Here is a 12,132-nt window from a genome sequence, read left to right on the forward strand (position 1 = left end):
ACCTTCTTTTCCATCAAATTCACCCTGTACTCACCCCCTCCCCTTCGGGCCAAATAAGGCCCCACCCTGAAATGAATGGATTAATGACTTCTCTCAGTCTCTCATATGGCCAGGCACAAAATAACACCTGCAGCGCTGTCTGTCTGCGCGCCTGTGTGTGCGTATCTTTTGTCTTTCTGGACGTCTCTCTGCATGCCTACAGTATACAGTATATGTATGATGTACCTGAGTGAAATCCACTCTATTGTATTCACTGTTGCTCTGACCTGCCTGGTGACTCATTGTGAAGGACCCATCCAGGGCTTTACATCTTAGAGGAGAAAGCACACATACAAAATAGTCTGCAGTGGTTATGTGATTGCTTCCATTAAAGTGATTATGCAATCAACAGCAGAAAGACTGGCAGGAGGCAGACAGGTAGACAGACTAACAGACAGAAGAATGGAGGGAGGGGGGGTAGATGTGGTATGCTTACCCACAGCACTCGACAGGCAGAGGGAATTTCTCTCTTGTTAATAATCATTATGAAATGGCTTCACGTGGAGCACTTGCCTCTCCGCTCAGCATGACGGCAGGTCTCTCCCAGCACAATCCACACACACAAACACACACACACACACACACACACACACACACACACACACACACACACACACACACACACACACACACACACACACACACACACACACACACACACACACACACACACACTCACACTTGTTCTGTCTTTCTTCAATTCCCCCTCTTTTTTTCACTCCTTGTCTTCCTCCTGAAAATATTAACCAGACACCAGAGGCTTCCAGTAGGCGTCCCTCTCTGTGCCTCCCCATCTCCCACTCTGGTGAGCCGGGGTTTAGTGCGTCCCGGGCTCCAGCGCAGGCACACTCCGATGGTTATTTTTTACCAAAGCAAACAGATGGAAAGGGAGAGAGAGGTAGACAGAGTGATGGGCCCGGCAGGGATGGTGCGAGAGTCTGGCAACAGGGACTTAGTTACACATCTCCTCTCTCCTTCTTTGTTTTACATCACGTTCTACCTCTTAGCACTCACTGTCAGTACAATGCTCTGTCAGCAGGCAGGCCCCCGCAACATTTGGTCTCTGATCGCATCTTTTTATGTATTATAGCCTGAATTGTGTATTTTTTTATCCCAAAATGTGTACTTTCAACGAGCCAAACACTCACCGTCACTCATTCCCACTAACTGCTGCGATGCAATTGAATGTTTACCTATCACATGCATTGTTAGTAACACAGTTGTCTTGGGAACCATGGCAAGCACTGTTTGTTATATATTGAAGTGGTGGAAAACACGTTTTCTTAGTTAAGTTTCTAAACCTTCCTGCGTTTCGTGGATGCAAAGAGAGAGAAAGAGTAATAGAAGCGGCTGTTTCTACCTCCCTCTATTTTGACTTTAAACACTCATGTCTCATGCAAACAGTCTCATGCGAGTGCTCTGATTAATGAATGTGTTCTATTATTTTCAGTATGGTTGTTACCTAGCCTTTCCGACACTGATTGAATGATTAAATCAATGATTTTACTCTTAATTTTTCAGATTGGCTCCTGGCCTGTGTGTTGTACTAAAAAAGTGATTTAACTACTCAGTACTCATACATCAGTCAAAGGGGGCTATGTCAGTTTTACTGCCACCCCCCCCCCCCCCCCACCCCCCACCCCCTCCGCGGGCCTTGGACTTGTGGCCACCCTTGTTTAGATTCTGCAGTCCTTGACTCTGTCGACGATGTTTCTCTTTCTCAGCACACCTTGGTGAAAGCTTCTCTGTATATCTTACTTTTATAGTCTTCCCCTCTCCACTGTCTAGAGACTGATACAGCTCTTTCACTCCAGGGCAGCATTTCACAACACTGACTTATGAGTTTAAACTCTGCTCCTCATCCCCCTTTTCTAAAAGCCCAGACAGAAGCAAACTGAAGCCCCATGTTTCTTACCTGCTTCTCTTTTCTTTTTGTTCTTCCAGCCAAGAAAGCACCTGACGGCTCAGTGATCGCCAACGGCTACTGCGACTTCTGCCTCGGAGGCTCAAAGAAGACGGGCTGTCCTGAAGACCTTATCTCGTGTGCAGACTGTGGACGCTCAGGTAGGGCACCGCTGAAGGGGATGGTTGGCAGGAGGAAGGCCGTACTCTGTTGATGCACAAATGTGTGTTATATTTACTCAGTGTAGATTTCGTTTTTACAATATAAATAAATGAACGTTTCAAATCATGTTACGCTTAAAAATGAACGGACCATACCAGTGTTTTTTGTTTTAGCTCATCTACTACAAATCAGTGTACAGTATACTTAACTTTTTTAATAGACGTTTGCTGTTATGTTTTAGATTTCCAAGTTACTTTGTTACTTTCCAAGCAGTTACTGGCTTACACTTTCGAGAGAATTTGAAAACCAATTTGCAGAGACTGAGCCATTCTACCATTTGTTTGATTTCTTTTTACGATAAAATCTCACAAATGTTACCTAACACGGTAGCATCACCTTGCACTCTATTTTCAGCAATTAACTGAACACCAACATAGGTATCTGGTAAAATGTGTAAGTAAACATTTTATTAATGGGGACTTACTGTTCTTTAAGGCCACCTTACATAACAATTCAATTCATGTCTTCTTTATTTGTGTTAAATGCAGGTTCAAAAGGTCGAAATGTATAGAAACTAGTGGCTGCTTGAAAAGTAAATACTTTAAATATTCCTAAACTATATGAAATGCTTTGAAAGACAGTGGCTTTAATGTAAAGTGTACTCAAATCTTCTCTGCAAAATGGACTCATTTTTTAAACACGCTTCTGTTGCTGCTTGTTTAAGTGCCAGGAATATGAATCCGCTTTAAAACCTAAAGTGCTATTTAATATACAATTACACATAACAATCCGTTTCATGAGTGATAACATTATAGATATGGATTATTAATTGTGTAATAGTCTGTACAATACCAATAATATCAAATAGATAAATCACTTGAGATACAATTTAAGTAATTTAACAAATTGCATGTAACTTCAAGTATATGCAATTAATAAGATATGTACGCTCAATAAAATGCAATATCAGTGACCTTGCCTGACCAAAAAAGACAAAATTGCTTCGAATGTCTGCTGCATATCTTTCAATCCTGGCATGTTGTTCAACAACAACATACTTTACAATTGTGATATCTTAAACCCATTGTCTTTTTCTTCTTTTTGAGACCATGTTGCTTGTGCTGCAAGAAGCTTATGAGTTTGTGAGAGAATGGACTTTATGTATTGTGAAGGGCCGACAGTACATTTGATCAGAGTAGAGTTCAAGTATGATTTTTTAAATATGGTTGTATTATTATTTCCCCATTATATCTCCCTTTGTTTTCATTTGTGGGCTGTGCTTGTATATCCTGGTTATATGTTTGCAGAGATTGGTTTATGGTGAAGAATTTGTGTATCACTTGATTGCATGTACTGTATATATATTTTTTCTCCACATGTTTTTTTCATCTGGAAATAAAATAAAACAGAACTTAAAAATAAGTATGTGACTTGTAGTGAATGGGCTGCAGCAAGCATAAATATGGTTTGGTCCTCTTCTTTATAACCACTCACATGGACAATAAATGAAGCTCAAGGAGTGGGGATGACATAACATTAGTACAAGGAAAAACTTATAATTATGGTAGTGCAATACATTCTAAACAGCAGAGAAGTTAAGTACAATGGAAAAGAAAAAAAATGTTCATGTTAGATATTGAATTAGTTAAAGGGGTCCTACTATGCTAATTTCCAGGTTCATATTAGTATTCTGTGGCTCTACTGTGATATGTTAACATGCTTTAACGTTCAATAAGGTATTTATTTTTCTCATGCCTGTTCTGCAGCACCTCTTTTCACCCTCTGTCTGAAACCAGAGATGTCCTACCCCTTAGCCATATCAGGTACAATGTGTTGTAGCCAAAAGAAGCACAAGTGTTACAAAGTGATGTCACTATGCTGCTGAAGTAAACAAAGAAATCCAATGGATGCATTTCAGACATGTGTTGGAGAGAAACTCCCTCTGGAGGAACTTTGGGATTTTTGCCTTTGCAGACCATTAATACGAACAAAAAGCCATTTATCACACTACAGGAAAGGGAAAACCCTAAAAAGCATAATAGGGCCCCTTGGAGACTATTCTAAAAAATTCCAACATCGTTTGTATCTAAAGTAAGCCACCGGTATAGTCATTTCTCAAAAACCTCAGATGCTTTATGTAAATATAGGATGCAAAGTTTTCCAAAAAATCTTTAAGCTATCTCAAATTATGTCATGTTCACAATTAACACACCACGGTTGGATTCCCCCTAAAATATAAATACTTATAATTAAATCGTCCGTATGGAGCAAGCTAACTGACGGAGAGATGGAAAAGGTAGATGATTGATGACTGTCCTCATAATACAGAAAGCAATGGTGAAAAAAAATGTTGTGTGGGCGTGTGCTTCGTGTGCTTGTGGGCGTGACTGTGTGTGTGTGTGTGTGTGTGTGTGTGTGTGTGTGTGTGTGTGTGCATGTGTGCGTGCGTGTGTGCGTGTGTGCACTCAGGCCACCCGTCCTGTCTGCAGTTCACAGTGAACATGACGGCTGCGGTGAGGACTTATCGCTGGCAGTGCATCGAGTGCAAGTCCTGCAGTCTGTGTGGCACCTCTGAGAACGATGTAAGATCTCACTTTTTATTATGTTAACTCTAAACACATGTGGCACACATGCACATTACATACTTTACAAACATAGTGTAAAACATACTACTGTTTGACTATGAGTTTAGGTTTTATAAATAGAGCAAATTTAGGGAATACAGATTTTTATACTTGAAGGAATCCATTTTTTTGCTCGCAGACTTTTGATCCCTCTGGCTGGAAGCTGACCACTGTGATATTCTGTTGTCTAATTGGTCCCACTGGGCTGACACCATTTTAAACCCATAAGGCATTTTCAAAGACACACGTATATACACAACTAGAATAAAGGCTGTCTTTTTAATCTTTAATGAATAACAACATAAACTGTAGAGTGAACTATAAGGTCACAGAGCATGTTGATTTTTGTTTGTTGCCTTAAACCATTTTTTTTTCAGTTTTCAAAATTCTACCACCCTAATAACAGTCAGCGTAGTTAACAGCATTTCTAGATAATTGGATTCTCAATTCAAAAACAAGAAAAAGGTCATGTATATCACACCTCAGCCCTTTGAATCATATTCCTTAAAACTATTATACATATCAAATCATGCTTTTGTGTGCTATAAAATCTGTCCCCACATAATAACTCCTGTTTGTGTGAATATCCTGCTCTGTTTCAGGACCAGCTGTTGTTCTGTGATGATTGTGACCGAGGATACCACATGTACTGTCTGAGCCCTCCTATGTCTGAACCACCAGAGGGTATGTAAAACAATAAGAAGGAAGCATGTGTTCAATAATCAAAAGATACTGCAGAACTGAAGCTCTACAAGGGACTGAGAACATTTTTGTTTGTTCAGAATAATTTATCTTTCTGTGCTGTAGGTGTGGAGACAATAGCAGTGAGGAGCGTGAAACCCAGAACAGCCAGATTGTGCTGACTTTTAGACATAAAAATGTTTACTTTTCGGAGTCATTATCAATCCTCATCTCCTTTTTGGACATGTAATATGTATTTACCTAAAGGTTTGCTTTACGTTTACTATTCATTTAATTGATTCATTTATAAATCTTAATCTAATTTGTGGGAACATCAAGGCCATAATTGTCCTGATAGTGTGTCTATCTTAACATGAACAACCATGGTAAATAAACACATCTGCCTACACATACAAGATGGCAGCCATAGGATGTTTGAAGTTGTTGTCATGGAAATGAGGAGAAGCAGAGATAATCTGTTTCCATGGTAAAAGTGTCACTTGGCTGAACATACAGTAGCAGTGGCACTTGTGTTCAACACTCACTAACAGTGTCATGCTCTGCCCACACATGTAACACTTTGGATTTACAAGAAACATTTTTTAAATTCAGCAATAGTCTGTTAACTTAGGTTTACTCTCATGGAGAGACCTGCGGACCTCTCACATGGATGATAAACATATATTTTTAAACATACTGTGCTGTGATGAATGCTCACGGGATCCCTTTAGTCTGATTAAAGCATGGTGTTTGTACACTAAGAGTTGGGTTTTAGCATCTATCTCAAGTTGATGTTTAATTAATGTCACAAATCCTATGCTCCAATCCACAGGAAACTAGTTGTCAAATCCCCTTCATCTGCAATCCACAGGCACACAGCATGTGGTGTTTCAACATAGAGCTTTAATTTACAGTATTACTTAACGCTCTGTCGAAAATGAAGGATTAATCCATAAGGCTTTACAATAGCAGTGATTGAACTTCAGATCTGTGTGTTTGTTTGCGTGTGTGTGTGTGTGTGTGTGTGTGTGTGTGTGTGTGTGTGTGTGTGTGTGTGTGTGTGTGTGTGTGTGTGTGTGTGTGTGTGTGTGTGTGTGTGTGTGTGTGTGTGTGTGTGTGTGTGTGTGTGTGTGTGTGTGTGTGTGTGTGTGTGTGTGTGTGTGTTGTACAGGGAGCTGGAGCTGTCATCTGTGTCTGAGACATCTGAAGGAGAAGGCCTCAGCCTACATCACCCTCACTTAATCCGCGGAGCTGCACCTCATCCTCTCGGCCCTTCATCCTCCCTCTCCCGAATCACCTCTTCGTCGTCCCCTCTCTGTGCCTCAGCTGCCCCCTCCTTCTCCTCTGATCCAGTCGCCGCCACTTTGTCTACAATCCGTCCCAGTGACCTCTGACACGACTGAGCACACAGCAGCATCCACAGCGTTCCTGAACGTCTCTCCAGCGGCAAACCGACCTCCGTCCTTTAGTGTCACTCACATTCCCCGACGCTTGACCTGAAACCCCCCTTCCTGCCTTTTTTCTGCTCTGCTCAACAGAGGAATTCATCAGCTATCAATAAGTTAGCTAGCAAGACACACACTCCAGCCTGCCAAGGGCACTTCAGAGGCATACTGCTCCACAGAAACGCTCTTAAGGGCCCTCGGATGAGCCCTAATGATCTTCAGCTGCAACTCAGTCAAGGAGTGAGAGAGAATTAATAAAATGGATAGGTGTTAGGTCAAGGACAGGGCTTGGAAGACCCTGGATAACCATGGACCAGTAGGTTCCATTGCTCTGAAATATACACCTAACCAAAATGTATTTTCCTCCCGATGTCCCATTCCATGTACAGCAGAGCTGAGACGTTCAACTCTGCACCGCTATTTGTCGGCGGGGCTGGCTGCCCTGTGCAGTTTCAAAGGAGGGGAATTGTACAGAATTCTGACTGATTCTCCATCTTCACACTTTTCAAAACTCCCCTCACTGAAAAACAATGAGCATCAGGTCAGGAACTGGAACCATCTTTGACCTCACCGCATCTTCTCTCTTTGCATGGGGTTTCCTCAAATGAATGATGCATTTTGGGATTGACACTGAAGGTTTTTATTGTGTTAGGATGTTATCCTCAGATGAGAGGAGGGATGGATTTTTTTCTCAAATCAGCTATCTCTGATCAAACAGTATATTTAAAATGACAATTTAGGCTAAGCATCTCTCACAAATCCCTGACTTGACCTTTAATCACCCTTCCCTTCTATGAAACCATGACTGTGAAGCCAACGCGAGACTGAAACGCTCCTGGTGCTTGGTGTGTATTATCTGTGTGTTAAGAATGTAGGGTTGATGTGTGGACAATGCAGAACTTCGGCCTAAAACATATTTTTTACGATTCCTTTTTTATTTATGGTTTTCATTTGCATGTCGTTATTTCCAATTGCTTTAAATACTTTAAATCTGAAATAGAAAAGAAAGCACACTTAATTCGCAATAATGTGTTTGTGATATGAACTATTTTGGCCAAACTGTGTCGGTTTTAAACTCTGTGTGTGCCTGTGTGTCTGTTTGTATGAGTTTATCTGAGCAGAAGAGTAATTGTAGCCAGTTTCATGCTAGGTGGCATCTGTGAGGGTATTTGGGTAGCACGGACGTTATGTGAATGTAAGGGAAAACCCAGCATTAACATGTTCTGAAAGATGTGGGAAAAAGTAATAGTTAAGTCAGCACTGATGTCCTGAGTGAAGACCAGCAAGTGTTGAAGACTTCACTTGTTTGGATACCAAAATCATAATTCAAAAGACATGTTAACGTTTTACGACCACACTATTACTTGGCAGAAACTCACGAAGGCCCCTGTGGCCGCCCAAAAAAAGTCCAACATTAAACTCCTCGTTAACAATCCTTAATTGTCGCCTTTCCCTTTGTTTTCTACAGATTAATCAAATTAGATATATTTCAGAGACTATAAGAAGGGCTGGTAGATTGATTTTGTTATCATCGGACAGAGTCAGTCTAGCAGTTTTCGCTGCTTCCAGTCTTAGAGCTAATGCCTATGAACACCTGGCCAAATGTTACGCCATCTGAAATCATTAACATCATAGTAGCATATGCTTTTGATGTATTCCTATGAATACTTCTTAAGTGTAAATCTCTTTTTGTCCTTTCTCTTTCACAACCCTCTTAATTGTACTACATCACAATTAGTTCAACAAGTCTTTGATTAATACAAAATCCTCACACTGTGTCCAGTGTCAAAACATTCGGCCATCTGCTACGTTAGAATCTAGTATAATAAATCAGCGTTTGAAGGTCTAGCTTAAGTGTTAAGGCTGAGTTCTCATAATTTGGATTTATCAGGTAAACCAGCCAGCATGTCAATATATGAGGAACATCATTTCCTTCTAAGTGTTATCCTCAACTAGTTACCTGGTCTTCTCAAGGCAACTTGAAGTGGCAAGTAAAAGTGCTGATTTGGGAGTATGTTTGCAACATTTCTGAACTGTTTGATAGGAAAGGTTTCCATCCAATGATGTGTTAGCTTTAAGATTGGAACAATGTAAATAGGGCAACTAAGGCAACTAATCGCCATTTCATACAGTATTTCATATTCTTGTGTACATAAAGAAAGTATGAAAATTCTGTTGTTTTGAATGAACATTTCATTTTAATGCTGCATCACGTCTCTAAATGGAAACTTGCAAGATCAGATGGCTTGTGGGAATTTACCTGACCTGTAATTGTGTTTGCCCTCTGATACAGAAAAGACGTTAGGTGCAAATACTGTGCTACGCCCAAACTAAAGGTAGGGTAGGTAAGAATGGAGAAACCAGCTCGAGTGCGATAGAATTTGAAAGTACGCAGCCGAAAAAAATCTGCCCCTTCCTTCAGACTTCCTCACAGAGCCCCTCCTCCAACACACACAAATGCGCACATGACCAATGAGGGCACGAGATAAGTTTGTGCACGACATGGAAGGCTGACAGGCAGGTAGGCCATCCAGTTTTTTTAGCCGGGCCGGCTCAGATGATTGGTCGTGCTTTTTACATCGCACGTCTTCCATAGATGGAATTTTTTCAATGTATTTATTGTCAAAGCATTTAATATATTCATTGCTATCGGGATGTTACGAGCATTCCATTGAATATAACAAAAAGTGTTTCTGAAGTTAATTACCTACCCCACCTTTAAATGTGACTTCACTGATGCATGAATGACACCTGAAATGTTACTGATTTTATATTTTGATATTGTCAGAATTGCTTTTTTAAATTATGATGAAAATGAACCTTCAACTTATTTTAATTTCCTTTTTGTTTGCTTTGTCATATGTGTCTATTCACATTTTGCACAGTGTGGCTGCATTGTCTCCCTAAGTGTTTTTATTCCTGTGTGTGTGTGTGTGTGTGTGTGTGTGTGTGTGTGTGTGTGTGTGTGTGTGTGTGTGTGTGTGTGTGTGTGTGTGTGTGTGTGTGTGTGTGTGTGTGTGTGTGTGTGTGTGTGTGTGTGTGTGTGTGTGTGTGTGTGTGTGTGTCTTTGCGTGTGTATAACCACTTATGATTACTGGAAGGTCAGAGAAAAGCAAACCAAACCAAAATAGTGAATTATTATTATTATTGTGCAGACATTTTGTTTGTCTCAGTGGAACCACTTGCATGGCCCAGTACTGCTTGAGGATTTAAATGCCGTGTACAGATGGCAACAACAGAGTACTTAAGTGTGCACATTTTACACAAGGCACTTGGATAAGCAAGAATGCTAATAGCCATTATACAGTGTGTTTAGTCAGTGCTATAAAACCAGTAGTATCCAATCAAAAAATCTTTATTTCCATTAACCAATCAAAGCATCTAGACTTGAAGTGTGTTTGAATGGAAACAGTTTGGTGATGAAATGTTTATGATGATCTTCAATCGATAATAGAAATGTTTGTGTGGTATTTGGTGATGATGTTGATGGTGACAGAAAAGCCTTTAATTGGGAGCTTTCCATGCACTTAATAGGAAAAGCTTGGTGGAGTCAAACTCATTTTGATTGTACTATCTGGGGAAGGGAGGGGAAGCCATGGTGTTTCTTTGGAAGGGTGAGTAACAGTGTGGTCATTAAATGAAACTTGAGCCTTTCCTTTGTACAAATGGAAGCTGTTGGTGATGATGGGGGTGTCAGGGTTCAAACAAAGCAGCCCCAAAAACCTCCATGACTCGATTTTACGCCATTACCCCAACCTCCCCCCGTACAGGCTGTAGGTGTGGCTCGAATAGAAGTTTGGGACACTCTAGGCCTCTCTTGTATATTGTCGTCGTGTGATCTTGCTTGCACTTTTTTGTTTCATTTCCCAAAAATAAGAAACTAATTGTATGTATGTGTGTGAGTGCGGGTGCACTTTTTTATTTTTGATCTTTACATTTTTTCAACGTGATTGTCTATTGTATCAACACTGGATAAAGATGAGTTTTTAATTTTAATTTTTTACCTTGAGAGGAAGATGATATCTTCTTGGACATTTTCTAGCCCCCGCCCCGCCCCCCTCTCTCTCTTTCTCTGTCTGGTACCTGGGAATGCTTTGAAAATGTGGACTGTGACCGCATTGCTGTCATCACTGCTGTCAGTCATTCTCTGTGAATTCATCCGACTTTCTCAATTTACCCAGTTTTTTTCTCTCTTCCCTTGACTCATTTCTTTTCAATTAAAAAGATGAGATTGAAAAACGTGTTGATTGTTATTGTTGTTATTTTGTGTGAGTGTGTATATTTGTGTTTCTGTTGTATAAATTACTCAATATTTATGTGATTTTGCAGAATAAGTTTGTCCGTCTATTCGTCTGCATTGTTGCATCTAACTATTCTGTTTAATTTTTTTATTCCAGGTAAGGAAGACTTTGCAGCAGAGGCCAACACCAGCCATTTTCTCCTCTTTACATTCTACAGATAATAATCTATCAAAGCAGTGCGTTTAGGACATTGACTCTTAATAACTCATTATCATTTCCAATTACCTCTTGTGGCTTAAATCAATTCACTAGAATCCTTCATTTTCTTTTGTTCGACGCACTCCACACATATTCTAACCCTTTCATGTGTTTGAACAAGGAACAAATTGGCTCCGAGTTGACAAAAGAATAAGGTACAGCATTGTTTTCCTTCTTTAGCTGGCCTGAAAAGCTGCGGAACAGGGACAAAAGAGCCCCATAGTCCACAATTGTTTTCGAACAACACTGCAGAAGAGAATACACTTAGCTATTCAGGGCAGGTACAGTTTTGCTATTTGTGATGTATTCCTGGAGATGAGACATTCATCATAGCTGCTATGTTGGCCAGACCTGGCTGAGCAACAGCAGCAGGGTGAAGTCAAGCTGATCAACAATTCCATTTTTCCCCCTCTCTTGCCTGCTTCTTCTCAGAAGCCAGAAAACCAAAAAATAGTGCAAACTCGGTTCCTTGGGGGAATATAGGTATTTTTAACAATATACTCCGAAAAACCAATTCCTCCATCCATCCTTTGGCAGAGCTCCAACCTTATCCGAAATCCTGCACTACTCCCCCAACCGCCGCCCTCCTGTGCATACAGAAACCCACACACACAAAAGCCCTGTGCCACACACTCAGACATGCGTGCACACACAAAACCACACACACACACACACACACACACACACACACACACACACACACACACACACACACACACACACACACACACACACACACACACACACACACACACAGAGAGCCTAGAGCCCCCATCTTC

General features: G+C 40.7%; 1 protein-coding gene across 1 annotated transcript in view; it reads left to right on the forward strand.

Moving 5' to 3' along the window:
- The window catches only part of dpf1 (double PHD fingers 1), a 43,652-nt gene extending 32,601 nt beyond the window's left edge, over positions 1-11,051 (forward strand). Inside the window, exons 9-12 of the mRNA XM_079677369.1 lie at positions 1,984-2,103; positions 4,574-4,686; positions 5,331-5,412; positions 6,581-11,051. Of these exons, the coding sequence (XP_079533495.1) occupies positions 1,984-2,103; positions 4,574-4,686; positions 5,331-5,412; positions 6,581-6,651 (386 nt within the window). The 3' untranslated portion in view covers positions 6,652-11,051. The remainder of the gene's footprint in view (positions 1-1,983; positions 2,104-4,573; positions 4,687-5,330; positions 5,413-6,580) is intronic.
- The last annotated feature ends 1,081 nt before the right edge of the window (positions 11,052-12,132 follow it).

Source organism: Notothenia rossii (assembly GCF_949606895.1).
Source record: "Notothenia rossii genome assembly, chromosome: 4".
NCBI classification, from domain to species: Eukaryota; Metazoa; Chordata; class Actinopteri; order Perciformes; family Nototheniidae; genus Notothenia; species Notothenia rossii.